General features: G+C 33.4%; 2 protein-coding genes and 1 pseudogene across 3 annotated transcripts; 2 read left to right on the top strand and 1 right to left on the bottom strand.

The window, feature by feature from the left end:
* The first annotated feature begins 5,447 nt into the window (after positions 1-5,447).
* LOC146917496 (heat shock cognate 70 kDa protein-like) lies at positions 5,448-8,274 on the top strand. 2 transcript variants are annotated; one of them, XM_085719322.1, is made up of 3 exons: positions 5,448-5,504; positions 5,906-6,140; positions 6,259-8,274. In XM_085719322.1, exons 2-3 carry the CDS (start codon positions 5,921-5,923, stop codon positions 7,890-7,892), a joined length of 1,854 nt encoding a protein of 617 aa, XP_085575448.1. In that variant the 5' UTR covers positions 5,448-5,504; positions 5,906-5,920; the 3' UTR covers positions 7,893-8,274. The 2 variants fall into 2 exon arrangements, with proteins under 2 accessions (XP_085575448.1, XP_085575449.1); XM_085719323.1 differs by having other exon boundaries at positions 5,448-5,709.
* Positions 8,275-9,279: 1,005 nt separating this feature from the next.
* Positions 9,280-10,337, bottom strand: LOC146917495 (eukaryotic peptide chain release factor subunit 1-1 pseudogene; annotated as a pseudogene).
* A 1,392-nt stretch (positions 10,338-11,729) lies between these two features.
* LOC146917494 (dehydrogenase/reductase SDR family member FEY-like) lies at positions 11,730-18,101 on the top strand. The gene is made up of 8 exons (XM_085719320.1): positions 11,730-12,031; positions 13,995-14,121; positions 14,731-14,848; positions 15,095-15,231; positions 15,353-15,454; positions 16,467-16,559; positions 16,972-17,044; positions 17,516-18,101. The coding sequence occupies exons 1-8, from the start codon at positions 11,796-11,798 to the stop codon at positions 17,776-17,778; spliced, it is 1,149 nt and encodes a 382-aa protein (XP_085575446.1). The 5' UTR covers positions 11,730-11,795; the 3' UTR covers positions 17,779-18,101.
* Positions 18,102-18,342: the final 241 nt, after the last annotated feature.

The following is an 18,342-nucleotide window of genomic DNA, read 5'->3' as shown; positions in this document are numbered from 1 at the left end:
TTCAGATAATTTTGTATCATTGCAATTCTTTATCCTTCTGGAATTGTGAATGAATTTTTAATGAATTAGTTTAGTTTTTAGTTCTGAGTATAGTCTTGCAGGTGGTTTTCAGATAATTTTATATCATTGCATCTTCTGGATCAGCCAGGGATGCAGGCAAGTGTTTAGGGGCTTGAGCCCATTTATAATTTTTTTAAATTTGTAATTAAAGCTCAATGCACATAAACCTATTTGAAACTAATATTTGCTTTATTAAAGCTAGCCATTGTGGTAGTGTGTCCAAAGGCCACGTAAACAGTACCCCCCGTACCTCTCATCTTTTCTAGAATTTTTATAAAAAATTGTCACTAACTTTTTGTTTTGGCCTCTGTGAGACAATAGTCTGGCTCTGCTCTTGGGATCAGCCTAGTGTGTGTGCACTCTGATTGGATGATTAATATCCTTTGTGGTTGACACAGTTAATACATGGGCGTAAATAAAGAACCTTTCAAAATGTGCATCTGGAATGTAACTACCGGAAGTGCAAATGTGAAAATGTGAAATGTGCCTCCGGTATGTACACACTGAAGGTGCAAAATAAAAATGTACTTCCGGTTTTTTATGTACCGAACGTTTAATAAAGGTTATTCTTGTATTTTTAGGGGCTTAAAAAGATATTGGGGGACCTAAAAAGTAACCACCAAATTAATAAGACAGGAAGCAAGTTATAGGCAACAAAGCGAGAAGCCGAGAAAGTCTCTTGGTCAGGTGCAATTTGAGAAACTCAGGGTGTGCAAATAGAAGGGAAAAAAAGGATTATTTGTGTGAATTTCATAACTGCATGGTGTGCAGGTGCACACCCTCACACCTTACTAGATCCGCCCTGAATACTTAGATATCAACCAATATTATCGCTGATTCATGTCAAATTTGTATTGATTCAAGGAAGTGAAAAACAAAATTTAATTTTCTTTGTATTTTATATCACGACTTCCCTTTACAACGGGAATACAAAACAATTCTTGCTCAAGAGGAGATGATGTGGTGCTAAAAGTTCATAAGAAAAATGTTTAAATATATGGGAACAATAATTGTAAAAAAAACGGGAACAAAAACAATACATTTTTGGAATTTACTTTTCCCACCTTATGCCATTCTTGCGCGTCATATAAAAATTCTGAAAATACCCTCAGTACGGATTATAAAATCCGAATAAGATTGTTAGGGATTTTCAGAATCTAAAATCCAAAACTTCACGAAACTCTATTTTATGTATCGTATTTGATGTCAAAGGTCTCTGCTGACCGTCGTAGAATCCCCGCATAAAATGCAAAGTAATTGCAGGGATTCTATGAACGTTCAGCAATGACCATGACATCATAAACACTGCTTAAAAACTAAAATGTTTAAGAAAAGATGGGAATTGAAGAATGAATGAAATTTTTGATGCATGCAAGCTTATTTATAGCCTTAAACCAGGTCTCAATTTGTTAATCAAATTGGACCAACGAAGCTTCCAACGTCGTCGTCGTTCATGAGCTTCATCCGACTGAACCTCACACTCCCGACTCAGTCGGTCGTTGGATGTCGATGCTCAACACCGTCCATCCTCCTTGTGTCTCTGTGGTTGAGTTGACGGTTGATTTGATCTGGATGATCCTTCAAACCAGAGAGGGTGACATCAATGTGAATCTTGAACAGATGGGGCGGTTTTCTCCGTTGTAGTAAACTGTTGTTAGCTTGGTGTTGAGATCATTGACATCAATTTTCATGGTTTTTTTTTGTGTGGTTTACTGCTAATGAAAACAGGTACACTTACTTATAGAGGTTTTTGGACACCGTGGACCACAAAAATTGAAGGTACAATGTGGACCACACAAAAAACATTATGTACATAATATTTTGGAATTATGTAATACGAAATATCTCTCACCCTACAAAGTATGAAGTTTGACTCATTTTCACCCATTATTGAAGCATTTCAGATTATATAATCTAAAAAGCTTTGATAATTTTTGGATTATATAATCTGAAACAAGTAAGAGTTTTGGACGAGTAACTCATGGAACATATTTTTCAAAGGGTTTTAGCAGCTTTAATGGCTGGTAAAACCCTTTGAACACGTTTTTTACCCTTAATTAAGAGTCGTTACGCTCTATGCAACACAATCCTCAAAAATTTCTCCTATAAATACCCTTCAAACCTTCATCATTTCTCACATCATCATCTCACATTCTCTCCTCCTCTTCCTTCTACAACAATGTGTTTTTATCATTGGTGATATGCTGTAAAGAAGTGCGGTTTGTTTGAGTGCAAGGTTGACCATCAAGGTCTCTTTCGCCCTTGAAAGGAAACAAACCTTACTCAGCCTCCTCCCTCCACCATCTTTTTCTCCCCCCTTCTTTCCTCTCCATCAGTTTGCAACACTAGTTTGGCTTTAGGTTTTTTAATAGATTAACATAGCTTACTCCTTCTATGGATGAATTTCTCTATGGTTCTGATGGATCCAACTGGTGTTCTTCACATCTTTTTGGCACATAGTCTCTTATGAAAAAATTTATTCAAAAATATGAATTCTTCATATGAGTTTGCTTTAAAGGATGGACCATAAATGAAGATTGAAAAAATTTTAGGGACAAAAAAGTTAAAGAAATTTTTTAGAGAAACAAATTTTTTAGAGAAACTAAAACTAAAAGCTGATGACAAAAAAGTTAAACAAATTTTTTAGAGAAACTAAAACTAAAAGCTGATATGATATATTTTTTTTGGTAGTGGTCGGGGTTTGAACCCCGGACCTTGCATATTTTTTTATTTTTTATGCATTGTCCTAATCAACTGAGCTAAGCTCACGAGGACAAAAACTGATATATTTATAAAGACTAAAAACATATTTAACTCTTGTCTAAAAGACACAAATATTAAAAAATGAAAATATAAAAATGTGATATCGGTTTTAATTTAATTTTATAATATCTATACTACTCGGAAAGTGTTGTTTAAAAATAGGTTGAGAGTAAAATTTGTAGTTAGATTTTTAGTTCCTTAAAATATGGTATACATTTAAATTTGAATTATTAGATAAAGTTAAATTATAAATTTTTATGGGATACATTTAAATTTGCATTATTAGATAAAGTTAAATTATAGTCCTTGAAATATAGATTTTTAGTTCCTTAAAATATGGTATACATTTGAATGGTTTGGTCTTTAGTGAGAAGTGAAATTAAATAAAACAAACTGTTTTGGTTTAGTTCGGTTGATTGGTTTTATTTGGTTTAGACTAGAACATTTGTAATGATTTGTCGATAATCCTATAACACAGTTTTCCTCGATCTTTCTCTCATGATTTTGAGTCTTTTTCCATAAAAAAGAAGAAAAAATAGGAAAAATGAGGTGTGGCTATAGCCATACCTATAGCCTTATACTAGATTCGTTCCTGTAGTTAAGTGATAAAATTAGGTTTAATCAAAGTCTAGAGTTAACCAAGCTTTTGAGCTTCATAAAATCGATTTTTGGGTTAACAAAAATTTATTTCTAAGATGAAAAATCAAGAAAAACTCTAGGTACTACCGAAGTCAATACTTAGGATGATAACAATTGAAATACCTTAGATAATGAACTTAATTAAGGTATGGATAGACTAAACTCATTTGGGTTGGTCTGGAGGTGTTGACTTAGGACTTTGAAATGTGTTCCTCTGAAGGCCTCAAATTTGATTCATTCAGTGCCAATTTCGGTGAGTTAGTTTGGTTTCTTAAAAAAAATATATATATAAATTATTAGGTTGATGGTGCGCGATTACACTTAACATTGTTGATATTATACATTGTTGGTATCGCTATACCCTTATGACATACGAGTTACAATATGGGTTAGGTGTGGTAGTTGTTTCGTTGTAGATGAAATCAAGTTGCATAATGGGATGAGTGTCGTTTGACGGTGTTGTTGTTGAATCATCGATAATGAACTCATCTCGCACCATGGACTGAGTATCGTTTGATGAAGATGTTATCCATAAAAGTCATTTTGCATTATGGGTTATCGTTGTTAACAACTAATTATCAATATTTGTTATTAAAAAAAGGAAAATGCTAACCAGTGTCCCAAGACACTAGTTAAAAAGTATAATATAGTAAAAAAAATTGAACTTGTAAGTCAAATTCTTAAAAATGTAAAGAGCATTCTTTTTATTCTAAAACTTTCTACTTTTTTTTCTTTAACTAGTTTTTCAAATGACTAGTTAGCATGATTCTTAGAAGAAAAATAAAATAATCACCCATGTTCGTTACAAGAGTTAAATATGTTTTTGGTCCATATAAATATACCAACTTTTCGTTTTACTCCCTCTAAAATTTTCTTTTTAACTTTTAGTCCCAATAAAATTTACAATCACTACTTTTAGTCCCTATTTTTAAGTTAATTTTTGTATTTTTTTTAATGAAATTATGCAGAAATTTGTATAATATTGTAAAAAAAATCCCAAAAAAAATTAGAATAAAAAAATTAGAATTTTTTTAACAAAACATAGATTAAATATGAATTTTTAACCGTCAAAAATATAAAAATTCATATTTTGTTAAAAAATTCTAAAATTTTTTGGGAGAGATTCTTATAAGTTTATGAATTTTTCTGAAAAATTTTATTCAAAAATATGAATTCTTTATATGAGTTTACTTTAAAGGGGATATCAAAAGTGAAGACGAAAAAAATTTAAAGATTAAAAGTTGAAGAATCTTATAAGTTTATGAATTTTTCTGAAAAATTTTATTCAAAAATATGAATTCTTTATATGAGTTTACTTTAAAGAAGAGATCAAAAGTGAAGTTGAAAAAAATTTTAGAGATTAAAAGTTGAAGAAAATTTTTTAAAAGACTAAAACGAAAAGCTAACATATTTATCGCGACCGAAAACATATTTAACCATCATCTAAAAGACACAAGTATTCAAAAATGAAAATATAAAAATGTTTGACGGTAGCTTGTAATGGAAGATGAAACGGTTGGGAATTGGAAATGGGAAATGATAAATAGTACGGTCAAAGTGGCTACGAATTTTCACGGAATGCCTGGATTTTTTTTGTTCTAGTATGCTTAGTATAGAAGCAATTGAACACTGATTTGATTTTTTGTCCATATACCTATTTTGTTGGTTTCTAAAAAATAAATTGACCTCATAACACCTTTTTTGCTAATCCAGTGGACTTCATCGTCATCACATGATCACTATCTTTATCTTTATTATTTTTTTTAAGGAATCTTTATCTTTATTAGTAGGGAAATGTTAAAGTTAAATATAGTAGTATCTTGTATTGAAAGTTGTGTTGTCATTGCATTAAAAGCTTAAAAAGTGTTCTTTTTGACTTAAAATTTCCACTTTTGCCTTCCTTAACCAGTGTCCGGGGCACTGGTTAACATGACCCTTATTATTATTATTATTTCTATAAAGCTGGTACAAACAAAAGCGAAAACAAGAAGAAAGATAGACTGAAACTTTTGTTCTTCATTCACGCTTCACTACACTAAAAGGTTCTTAAATCTCTTGTTTTTTTTTCTTCTTTCTTGTTCATTCATAGTTCTCATTTCAGCTTTGTTTTTAGTTCTTTCCTATGAAGCACCGTAACAGACACGGCTCGGTTGTTTTTAGCTCTTTTACGAAGCACTGACACAGACACGACACGGATATAGTAATTTTAGATTATGACATATCTTGGACATACGTCCGATTAGAAGTGTAGGTGCTAGGTTTTTCCTTTACTAGTCATTTATCCTCTTGAATCTCTATCAAAATGTTACTTGAAAATGAAAAGGAGGAGAACAAACCCATTTCTCCTTTCTAAGAAAGGGTTTTTGTAGTCTTAGAACAAAACCTAAAACGTTATGCTTCTTCAGTCTTAATCTTGATTTGATTGTGATTTTGTTTGTACCAGCTTCCTTGAAAGATAATGGCAAAAAAATATGAAGGATGTGCTGTGGGAATTGACCTTGGAACAACGTATTCGTGTGTTGCTGTGTGGCTTGATGAACACAATAGAGTTGAGATTATTCACAATGATCAAGGCAACAAAACCACACCTTCTTTTGTTGCTTTCACTGATGATCAAAGATTGATTGGTGATGCCGCTAAGAATCAGGCTGCCACCAACCCTGAGAACACCGTTTTTGGTATATTTCTATTTTGTATTCCTTTGTGTTTCTGTTGTTATTGTTTTTGTTGCATTGTGTTGCTATGTCAGTTGGACAAATGAATGATGAGAATTTACTATCAATTTTATTTTGACAGATGCTAAGAGGTTAATTGGCAGGAAGTTTAGTGATCCTGTTGTTCAAAACGATACAATGTTGTGGCCGTTCAAGGTCATTGCCAGTGTCGATGACAAACCCATGATTTCTGTTAAGTATAAGGATCAGGAGAAGCACCTATGTGCCGAGGAAATCTCATCTATGGTTCTCACAAAGATGCGTGAGATTGCGGAGACATTTTTGGAATTGCCTGTCAAGAATGCAGTTGTTACTGTGCCTGCTTATTTCAATGATTCTCAGCGGAAAGCCACCATAGATGCTGGTGCCATTGCTGGACTTAATGTTATGCGGATAATCAATGAGCCCACTGCTGCCGCTATTGCATATGGCCTCGACAAGAGAACTAACTGTGCAGGAGAACGAAATATTTTTATCTTTGACCTGGGTGGTGGGACTTTCGATGTTTCTCTCCTTACAATCAAGGATAAAGTCTTCCAAGTTAAGGCCACCGCTGGAAACACTCACCTCGGGGGAGAAGACTTTGATAATAGGATGGTGAACTACTTTGCACAAGAGTTTAAGAAGAAGAACAAGGTGGACATTACTGGGAACTCAAGAGCCTTAAGGAGGTTAAGAACAGCTTGCGAGAGAGCAAAAAGGACACTATCTTTTGCTGTTGTCACAACCATTGAGGTAGATTCTTTATTTCAAGGCATTGACTTCTTTTCATCAATTACTCGTGCTAAGTTTGAGGAAATCAATATGGATCTTTTCAATGAGTGTTTGGAAACTGTTGAGAGTTGTCTTGTTGATGCTAAGATGAACAAGAATGCTATACATGATGTTGTCCTGGTTGGTGGCTCCTCTAGAATTCCAAAAGTACAACAGCTATTGCAGGAATTTTTTAAGGGGAAGGATTTGTGCAAGAGCATCAACCCTGATGAGGCTGTTGCTTATGGTGCAGCTGTGCAAGCTGCTTTATTGAGTGAAGGCTTTAAAAATGTTCCAAACTTGGTGCTGCTAGATGTTGCACCTTTGTCTCTTGGTATCTCTACTAAAGGAGATATCATGGACGTGGTAATTTCGAGAAACACCAACATTCCTATCAACGAAACAAAAGTTTATCACACAACGGTTGATAACCAAGATGTTGTTGACATTAATGTTTATGAAGGTGAGAGATCAAGAGCTAGTGACAACAATCTACTTGGTTTTTTTTGTCTTTCTGGCCTCCCATATGCTCCTCGCGGTCACCCTTTAGAGGTATGCTTTTCTATTGATGAAAATGGTATCCTAATCGTTTCTGCTAATGAAAAATCCACTGGTAGTAAGAATGAGATTACGATAACTAATGACAAAGAAAGATTGTCATCCAAAGAAATTAAAGAAATGATCATAGAAGCTGAGAATTACCGTGTTCAAGATGAAAAATTTCTAAGGAAAGCCAATGCAATGAATGCATTAGATTATTGTGTTTACAAGGTGAATAATGCTTTAAAGAAGAAGGATATTAATCTAAGGCTCTCCTCTCAAGAGAATGACAAGATCAATTCTGCAATTACAAATGCCACACATTTGCTTGAGAGTAACCAGCAAAGTGAAATAGATTTTCTTGAGAATCATCTGAAGGAGCTTGAGAGTATGTTCCAGCTTATTATCGGCAAATCTGTCTAGTTTTTCCGTTTTGTCAGTATTGTTATTTTAATTGTTGGACTTGATTTCTGATTGGTACTCTAAGGCGTAGAGATAGGAGAAATTGTAGTGAAGTATTGTTGCTTGCATATCCGTATCTGTGACAAATTAAAAAAATGGTTGCTTTGATAGGAGAATGTTCATTGGAAACATTCACTTAACTGCATTCAAATTTGAAAAATTGGTTGGAAGGTGCATGCAGGTCTACTAAGGTATAGGAAATTATTCTCATTTCATAATTTGCATTACATTTTAAGATGGTGTCTTTTAATTAATGGCTATGAGGTCATTCTTCCTTTTAAATGATGCTAGTTCAGTAGTTTCTGCATGGACATTATAATATGACAAGCCACTCTCTTTATCATTTTACATTTGCATAATTATATGTCTTCTATATTTGTGTCTGCTTCAAGCTGTTAATTACGCATCTCAAACCAAACTCATTTCTACAAATAAACAATACTTATTTGTTTTAATTCAGGAAAAAAACTGAACTGTAACAGAAATAACATAGCAACAAGCAAACCTTTCTTCTTGGGTTGTTATATCTGTTTTCACTCTCTACTTTCACTCGTTATGCGAAGAAGATGAAAAGGAGGAAAAAGGAAGAAGGTAATTGTTTAAAATTTAAAAAGGATTGAAGGGTATTTTTGTCAAATTGGGGTGTAACTGAAATTTCATGGGGTGTAACTAAAATAAATCAACATATTTTTATGTCATCATTTTGATTTATTATTCGTTTATAAAATAATGTAGAAATTATCAACCCATGTTAAGTGAAAGGACTGAATTATATCTATAATCAACATACATTTACAAGTATTATTCTTTAAAGAGAAAGCCTTAGAATTAGCCAAAGATATCATCAGAAAGTGATACCATGCACACTCATTAACAGTTTCAGGAAGTTGTATCATAACTCATAATGATCAGTTTTAGTTTATTTGATTGCATCAAAATGGTGGAAGATAATGAGTTACCACAAATAACTGATCTAAATGGTATAAATGATTATAGCAAAACAGAAAGAAACTAGCTACTCCATTGCAAATTATAAGCATGAAATCATTTGCTATTCACTATCAAACACTGAACACACTCAATGGAAAAAGGTAGAACTAATTGCACCTTGATAACTTAGTGAGCGAGCTGCTTCTTCATCAAAGCTTTGCTAGGTTACATCGACAGATAGGTTCAACAAAGACTGCAATACACAAGAATTTTCAATTTATTTATAACGTTATTATCTTACAAAGCATAGAAAGAGATATCATATGAGGACTGACCTTATTTGATGCTAGGTTGTGTTCTTTTGGTAATATGACTTTGTTTTTGCCCTTCTGAATATAAGCAGATAGCCGAGAATAAGAAATAACACACCAATAATAGATTAAAACTTACTAGGAAGTGACATATTTTCATCAGCTGTTGCCAGCGATGATGCTGAAATTTGTAGTGCCAGAGATGGAACGTTGGGGGAACAAATAAGGGCATTAAAATTCCTATCAGAGGGAACTTTCAGATGATAGTTTAATAGCCTCATTGAACCCATTCTCTCCTCCATAAGATACATCGACAACATTAACTATTTCTGCATGAAGACGGGGATCAAACATATCTGACTTGCTAAGCTCGGTTTTGAAATCAGCAGAACCAGCAAGAATTAATCCAGAAACATTAGGCTGGCTGGTAGCAGGATTGATATAAAACTGGGTTGCCAGCTCGGCAATCTTCCTCACATAGTTATGACGCTTCTCCATACGAAGACGAGCAAACCTTAGGGCTGATTGCCTCCTCTTCCATGTTTCTTTGGAAGGTAAACACTATACTTCAGAAGTACCTCTCTTGTATTACCACTCAAGGTCCCAAACAATGTGCCATTACCATCCATGCAATAAATCCATGCTTGTCATCCGATTCCAGGAGCTCCTTTAGCGCTTCAGTGTGAAACTTGTTGTCACAAAGATAGAGAGACGCGTTGATAGGTCTAAATCGTTCAAAATCTCTGATCTCTGTTTTCTCTTTTCGATCATTCTTCTCAACTGTGCCACTATACAAAACAAGCCCATTTGGAGGAACCTTTTTGTAAAGCTTAAGCCTCTGCTGACCAGAAGTGATTGCATCAAGAACAGACTGTCGATTCACCCTATTTTTTATGTTAGAAGCAGTTCCAAACTCATTGACAAGCATCTTGGAAACACGAGCTATTTGATCGCGCGGAGGCATAATAAGAGAAATCATACTCGTCCCATTTCCTCTTGCATCTTCCAGATCCTTGATCAAGTTCTTGATTTTCCACATCTCAATGTTCTTATCGGTATCATGAGCATCAGCCATCTCTGAATAATAAGAAAGAAAACAACTAAGCTATATTTATTCAAATAAATTAAAATTAAAAAACATAAACTTGATCAAAAAACATCAAACATGAAACATAATATATTAACATCGTCATCAAACCATCCTGCTAATCGCATACCAATTCATCCCTCCAAAAGCAAGCATAGTAGACTTGGTTCTCTTAACACTAACATTATTCTACACAATTTAGCCCTCAAAAAAATCATTTTGAGTGAAAACACATTTTGGTCCCTCATAATTTATCGCAGCCCAATTTAGTCCCTTACAAAAGACTGAAAACACATTTTGGTCCCTCATAATTTCTTGCGGCCCAATTTAGTCCCTTACAAAATATACCATCCAAATTAGTCTATGACATTTTTATACCGAATACAAATTAGTCACTTTGTTACAATGAGTCGGAGACCAATTTGTCCTCCGTATAAAAATATAGAAGACTACTTTAGTACTATTATTTTTTTTAGGAGACTAAATTGTGTCCCAAGAAAATTGTGAAAAAACCAAAATGGATCTTCACTCAAATTGATATATTAAGGTTAAATACCTTTTTTGGTCCGAATTCTCAAGTTGGTCATTTAAGTTTCAAAAGTTTCAAATAAGTCATTTTAGTTGATAAACTATTTCACTATTACCTCTACTGTCAGTCTTCATTTAACTGATGATGATGTGACCATTAAGTTGCTGACTTAAATTAAAACGATGTGTTTCAAAGGCTCAAGGTAGTCAAAACATTGCTTTAATGGTCACAAATGATCGTTAGTTAGGCTAGAAAAGTAGCTATTAACAACAAGAACTGTCTTTCTAGACACAATCATAAATATAAATAATTTATATACACATAAATATACATATCAATTAGTTATTTAAGAAATATATTATTTAATTTATTACTCTTTTATCTTTTCTTAACTATGTGTGCGCACCCAAATCATTTTGATGTGGGGTCGTGATCAACCAAATCTTACTCCTCCACTTCCCCCAAAAATTGATGCAGAAAAAGAAAGAAGTCGATAATAGAAAGATATAAATCCTTTAAGAATCTCTGTTTCATCAGAAAATACGACTCAAAAAATTAATTTATATGGCTACACGCAGATAATACTCGATTCACACGATTTTGCACCCGATAAGTGACGTTCTATTATTTCTCTTAACACCATAGCTTTTTTATTTTCATTTAATAATTAGTTGTTCTAATTATATCATTGGGTCCATCTAAACCACCTCAACCTCGACGAGAACACAGTTTGACTCAAATTATTAATGAGCTCCACTAAAAGACTCATTGTCATAAAGAATCTAATCTTAATTCAATTTGGATGAAACAATTTTTGAGTCTGTAATTTTTGTAAAAAAATTAAATTAAATTTTGAGTCTATAATTACCTCGCGATAAAACTTCGGATTATCACCAACACCGAAACAAATAAAAAAAAGGCACACTGTAACATACAACTACACTCTCTTGTTTCCTACTAAAGACAAAGATCTCAGATTCTTTCAATTCTCACACAAACACAGAAACATGGCAACAACAACAACATCATCATCATCAAGCAACGAACCATTGTTGAAGAAGAAAAAGAAGCAATGTTTGGGTTGGATAGAATGGTTAAGAGGATGGTTCAATTTATTCTACGAATTTCTATTCCAAAGAATCACGGCAAGTCATTTGCATAACCCTATGCCATTACCACCAATCAATGATCTTACTTGTATTGTTACTGGTTCCACTAGTGGCATTGGTCTTGAAATTGCAAGGTACTACTACCCTTTTGTTTTTTCTGATCAAATTTTGGTTTTTGATTGGATATTATTTGTGGGGTTTTGTTTTTGATTGAAAAAAATTGATCTTTGTAAGTTGGGTTTGTGGCATTGGTATTGAAATTGCAAGGTACCCTTTTGTTTTTTATGATCAATTTTTGGTTTATAATTGGATATGAATTATGGGGTTTTGTTTTTGATTGAAAAAAATGATCTTTGTAAATTGGGTTGGTTTATGTTGTTTGATTATGTAAAAATGAGTGATTTAGAGAAGTGGGTAGGTGTTATTTTTAGGTAATTATGGAGAAATGAATGAATTTTCATGATGGGGTTTTATGTTTGATTGAAAAAATTTGATTTTTGTAACTTGGGTTGGTGCATTGGTTTTGAAATTGATAGGTACCCTTTTTCGCCTCTTGTTTTTTCTCTTTGATTTTTGGTTTGTAATTGAATATTAATTGTGGGGTTTTGTTTTTGATTGAAAAAATTTGATCTTTGTAACTTGGGGTGGTTGCTTTTGTTTGATTAGCATGAAATGGGTAATTTTGAGAAGTGGGTAGGTGTTGTTTTTGGGTATGCGTATGATAGAATTATAGAAACTCTAGATTCATAGAGATTTGAGACGGAATATAGAATGTTATTGAACTGATTTTGATTGAATGAATTCAGTTACAGTTACAATGGTGAGCAATAAACTTGTTCATAACCAGCCATAGCCGGTTTAGGGGGAGAGGGGTGACGGACAAATGTCAGTTAGATAGTTACGGTAGTTATGGTGATAACTGAATCTGTTTTGACAGTTACTCCAGATACGGAGTTTGATATGTGCTACACTAGAGTTTAGGCTAACTACCCTGTGTCTTAACCTCTGTGTCTTAATCGAGTTTTGCTTTTGATTGAAAAAATTAGACCTTTGTAACTGGAGGCAGTGGTTGTTGATTGATTAGGGAGAAATGGGTGATTTTGTGGAGTGGGGCAGTGTTATTTATGTAGTTGTTATAGGTAGTGTGTTGGAAAGGAGGGACATTTATGGTTCTTCATTGAAGTGGATCATAAATTTGATATTTGATATCAGTATAATACAACAACAACCAAGTCTTATTATCTCCCATTAAGAAGGGTCGGTTACATGTATCAAATTAAGCCAGAATTTTCTATCATAAATCATATTTTGATGTCAGTTTTAATAACTAAACAAAATTCACACCACACACACGTGCGCGCGCAGAGTAGCGAGACATAGGATGAGCTCTGTAATTGCAACAATGTCTTTCGACTTAATTGATTCAATACAAAACAATCCATATGTATACCCCTTTATAGAAAAACTACTACAACTTTACTTAATTGCTAAGAAAATGAATTCTTATACGTTCAGTAAAAAAAAATCCAAATGTTGCTGCATAACTTTGAACGGCGTCTGCAATTACTTTTCCTTTGCTCCAATCATAGACTTGCTTAATAAGGAAGAATAACTTCAAGTCATACTTCTATAATCTTCTACATATACTTGATTTTATTTCTTCCAATATAAATTGTGTTTCACTTTTTTGTTTGAAATCATTAATGATGTTTGATGTTTTTGCAATGTGTTTTGCTCACTTGCAAGTCGAAGTAGTTAACTAGGCATGTTTTACTATGTTTTCTTTACTTGTAATGTGTTTTGTACTGTGTTTTTAACTTTTTTTTGTTTGAAATCAGAAATAATGATATTTAATGTCTTGTACTTTTAGTTGATCATTTCAGTGAAGTCGGATACGTTTGGAATTTGGCTCCTCTAAAGTGATTGAGAAAATCAATATTTGTCGTGATGATTTGTTATTTGTAATTTTCATCTTTAATAAATCTTAAGTGATGAACACTTTATAGGAGTCGGATATGTAGGTTTGGAAATGTGTTTTAAGTTGTGGAGTTTGACAAGTTTTTTTTGGGGGGTAATGTTGTTCTCTCCATTATGCAGGCAGTTGGCAGAGTCAGGGGCACATGTTGTTATGGCTGTGAGGAACACAAAGCGGGCTAATGACTTGATCCAGAAGTGGCAGATTGAGTCTGACGGATTGGGATTGGGTATGGCACTCAATGTTGAGGTATCTAGCATGAACCAACTATCTCAAAAACTTTGGAAGTTGGGTATAAACAAATTGATGATTTTATATTATATTTTTTTACTCACCTTCTCACTCAGATCCCTCTAGACTTGAAGTGTGGAAAATGCATGCCTATCTTTTGCTGAAACTTAATTTTTTTTTTTAGAAGAACGTAGCGGCAAGGATAGGCTTTAATTCCATATCATGAACTAAGTATCAGAAAAGCGTAATCTATTGTGTGAAAATACATGAATGATTTTCATTATATCCATAACTGTAACTTGTATATCCATTACTCAGTACTGTGTAAGGCACCTTAAACCATCATTTTGAATTTTCGAGTGCCTGTTTTGTTAAATTTTATACAATCTGAATCAAAGGAAACTTTTTGTGTTGGTTCGTGTGTTTGGATTAGGATTGGTTGGTGGTTGTTGTCTAGTGTTTGGATTAGCTTAATTTTGTTTTTGGCAAAGTGTTTTTTTGCATAATGCTCAAGAGATAGTTTTTGGTTGAATAGCTTTTGATATCAAAACGAGTTTTAGACTTTTAGTTCATACGCATGATTCGGAATTACTTGTGTTCACGGACTTTTCATTTTGGCTCATCAAGGTGATGGAGGTAGATCTTCTCTCATTGGATTCTGTTGCAAGGTTTGCTGAAGCTTGGAATGCACGCGCAACACCTTTGCACGCTCTCATTAATAATGCTGGCATTTTTTCTATTGGAGGTCGGTAATTCATATATTGTTGATGAATTTTGGCCTATCTTTTGTCTATCATTTTGAATTCTGAATCAGTGACGGTACTAGGTACTGGTTCTCTATACTTCTGTTGAAAAAAATTAAACTGTTTTCATATTTTTCGGTAACAGGATTATCAGGATTATAGTAGTCATAGATAATTCCAGATTGGTTCTCACTGAATTTGAATACAATTTGTAACTTACCCTCTTGGTTGTTTTTGCTCTTATTCAGAACCACAAAAGTTTTCAAAAGATGGCTATGAAGAACACTTGCAAGTGAATCATCTTGCTCCTGCTTTGCTTTCAATACTTCTTTTGCCATCCCTTATTAGGGGCTCTCCTAGTCGAATTGTGAATGTGAATTCCATTGTAAGTCTCTTGCAATTTAAACACTAAAATTTACAATTGTACATAGGATGTGACCAGACATGTCAAAGTTTTCTTTCATCTAATATTGCTTTTGATTTTTTTTATCCCCTTTTTTCTTTAGATGCATCATATTGGCTTTGTTGATACTGAAGACATGAATGTCACATCTGGAAAAAGAAAATTTTCTAGTGTGGTGGGATACTCAAGTAGCAAGTTAGCACAGGTACATTTCCTTGTTGAAGGTTTTGATAACGGCCTGAAAGTTTCTTCACTAATAACTATCTTTATCCAATGAAGTTATGTATATAGTTTTTCTTTCGTTTAAATCTTATGTACTTAATTAGTTGTGCACTGTTCAGTCCTCATGAGCTTAGCTCAGTTGGTATGGACAATGCATAAAATATGCAAGGTCTGAGGTTCGAACCCCGGCCACCACCAAAAAAAAGTTGTGCACTGTTCAACTGACAGGGTTTATGCTAAAAAAAATGAATTAATCTGTTTATATGTATGTATCCTTCCGACCATTTTAATTATTACCTATGAAGCATTGACACAGACGCCGGCATTAGACAGAAACCAACATGTAGACACCGGTAATGAGTTAAGAAAATTGAAGTGATTGAATGTAACCTTCTGTCAGTCATAACTGGCGCATGCCAGACACTATCACGCGTCGGATGTCGGACGTGTCTGTAATTTGAAGTTCGGTGCAATATAGCTAATATTGTCCTTGCACGTTAAATTTCCAAGAATGGAAAACAAAAGCAAGCATGTAATAGATTGATTGATATTTTCTTTTGTTTACAAAGTATAGTGTTAGTGTACAAAAACTCCAGGATAACTGAGTACAAAACAATTATGCATTAACAAGGAATTGTATCACATTCATATGCATGATACAAAAGTAGCAGCAGCAATAGGACAGTGGACAAAGCTGCGCTCAGAATTCATGACTTCCTTTTATGCATTAAATAATTGAGTATATACAGTTTCCACTTTTGGTTTATGGGTTTCCTAACTTTCCTTGGTATAATTGCATCTTGTTTGTTGTTGGGCTCGATTTGTTGTTTTCTTCCTTTGTTTCTTCTTTTTTATCAGCTGTTAAAGTTTGTTGTCAGTATCGACGTCAAAAATTGATTGTTACTGGTCAACTATGTTATCACTTGAAAATGAATTGCTTGGTTTACTTGTATCTTGAAATTGTGAATGAAAAAGGGGTTGTGTATTTATTGCAGGTTATGTTCAGCAGTGTTCTTTTTAAGCGACTACCTGCTGAAGCCGGTATCAGTGTATTATGCGTATCGCCTGGAATTGTCCAGACCAATGTTGTAAGTATTCTGAAACAAACAATTGTACATCTGTTCCTGGGTCGAACAAGTACAGCTGTAACTGTAATCATTTTATTGATACGATTTAGTAATACTGGGAAACTTAATTCAATGTTTGCTTTAATCATTTTATTTTACTGCAAAATGGTAAATTTCATAGTTCTCATATTTTTTGTATCGGTTTAAAAGGCTATTCTGCTATGCACCTGTTTGTTTTAGAGTTTTTCCCTCTAAGCAAATTCATCTTGTTTGGATAATTTTACCATATAATTTCTGGTTATGATTTCTGGTGAATGTGGAGCAATCGTAATTTTACCTTTGGACTTTTAGTTATTGATTCACTAGTTTTACTTTTACTGTGTTATTTCATAAGATTTCTACTTTGCTAATAGTTTCAACTTCATCTATGCAGGCAAGGGATCTTCCAAAATCTCTTCAAACTGGATATCATTTGATACCTTACTTCATCTTTAATGCTCAAGAAGGTTTGTTTATCCATTGCTTTGGTTGAATGCAATTAATATTTCCTTATTCGTTCATTCTTTTCTTTTATTCATGATCTGATAGTTTCCATAGATTGAGTAGATACAACTGTTATCTCTCTCAAACATTGTGTTTATTTTTACTATTCCTTCTCCTCATAATTCAATAGTATACCAAATTTTTAGTATTTCAAGCAGTTTTGTCAAATAATAGATATATAGCGGCACTCTAGCAATGAATAACCGCTATATAATAGCATAGCAGATTTTTATCAAACCACTATTGTTTCACAATACGTGATATAGTACAAAGTGTTGTCGATTAGTGGCTACAGCAACGCTATAGCACTAGACCATTGCGAAATTTGAACAAACTGCTATTTTCCACGATTGAGGACACTGATTTGAAGTGTTTTGGTTCTAGAAGTACTTAAGAATATTGAGTTGTCTCTTATCGATTTTGCTGCAATGCAGGTTCTAGGAGTACTCTTTTTGCTGCAACTGATCCTCAAGTTTCAGAGTATTGTGAATTGTTGAAATCAGATGAATGGCCTGTTTGTCCGTATATTTCTCATGATTGTCGTCCTGCAAATGCTTCAGAAGAAGCACACAATCTTCAAACATCACATGAAGTATGGGAAAAAACATTAGAGATGATTGGTCTTCCTTCGGATGCTGTGGAGAAGTTTCTAGAAGGAGAAGAAGTTAAATGTCGTTACGGACAAGAACAACAATGATGAAACCAAATCACGCGATTAACACAAGTATAACCCTACATACTCACCCTTAATGAAGGACACTTTCAATTCATAATTTTTTCAACAAGGTTGATATGCCTTGCAATGCCTAGCATTTCCTTAGTAGGGGGGAAATTTCCAAATCCAAAAAGTTTATGTACATTAATTTTATTTTAATCTTATTTATACACATAAACAAGTGTTTTTTTTTTACCTTAAATTAGCACTATACTGTATTTGTATTTTGACCCTTGTAATAGGTGAAATTGACTGTGGTAAACAAATAGAGGGTTCTATCTTACAATGGTTGTTTTCAGTTTGAATATGTTGTGTGTGATTCATTAATTATTTTTTTTTTATAGGTTCCATCAATTTCTTTTTACTGGGGAGGGAGGGACCATGAAAAATAAATCTTGATCAATATACTTTTCGATATTTAATTCATTTAATATAGGAACATATGTACCTTTTGTTTTATCTTACCAAAAAACAAAGAACTCTCTGCTTCTTTTTTTTTTTTTTTCCATTTTCTCTCTTCTCTCCTATTTCTTTGGACCTTTTTTA

The sequence above is a fragment of the Medicago sativa genome, chromosome 6 (genome assembly GCF_051527215.1).
Source record: "Medicago sativa cultivar Bolivia chromosome 6, Bolivia_mono, whole genome shotgun sequence".
NCBI lineage: Eukaryota > Viridiplantae > Streptophyta > Magnoliopsida > Fabales > Fabaceae > Medicago > Medicago sativa.
The sequence above is the reverse complement of the archived record's forward strand: the minus strand, read 5'-3'. Positions and strand labels throughout refer to the sequence as shown.

What these genes read in the sequence shown, in the direction of transcription:
- LOC146917494 (XM_085719320.1), top strand. Translation starts at nt 11,796, where the DNA reads ATGGCAACAACAACAACATCATCATCATCAAGCAACGAACCATTGTTG. An exon ending in GTATGGCACTCAATGTTGAG is followed by an intron (nt 14,122 to 14,730) that starts GTATCTAGCATG and finishes TGGCTCATCAAG; the next exon opens with GTGATGGAGGTAGATCTTCT. An exon ending in TTGTGAATGTGAATTCCATT is followed by an intron (nt 15,232 to 15,352) that starts GTAAGTCTCTTG and finishes TTTTTTCTTTAG; the next exon opens with ATGCATCATATTGGCTTTGT.
- LOC146917496 (XM_085719322.1), top strand. Translation starts at nt 5,921, where the DNA reads ATGGCAAAAAAATATGAAGGATGTGCTGTGGGAATTGACCTTGGAACA. An exon ending in CCCTGAGAACACCGTTTTTG is followed by an intron (nt 6,141 to 6,258) that starts GTATATTTCTAT and finishes TTATTTTGACAG; the next exon opens with ATGCTAAGAGGTTAATTGGC.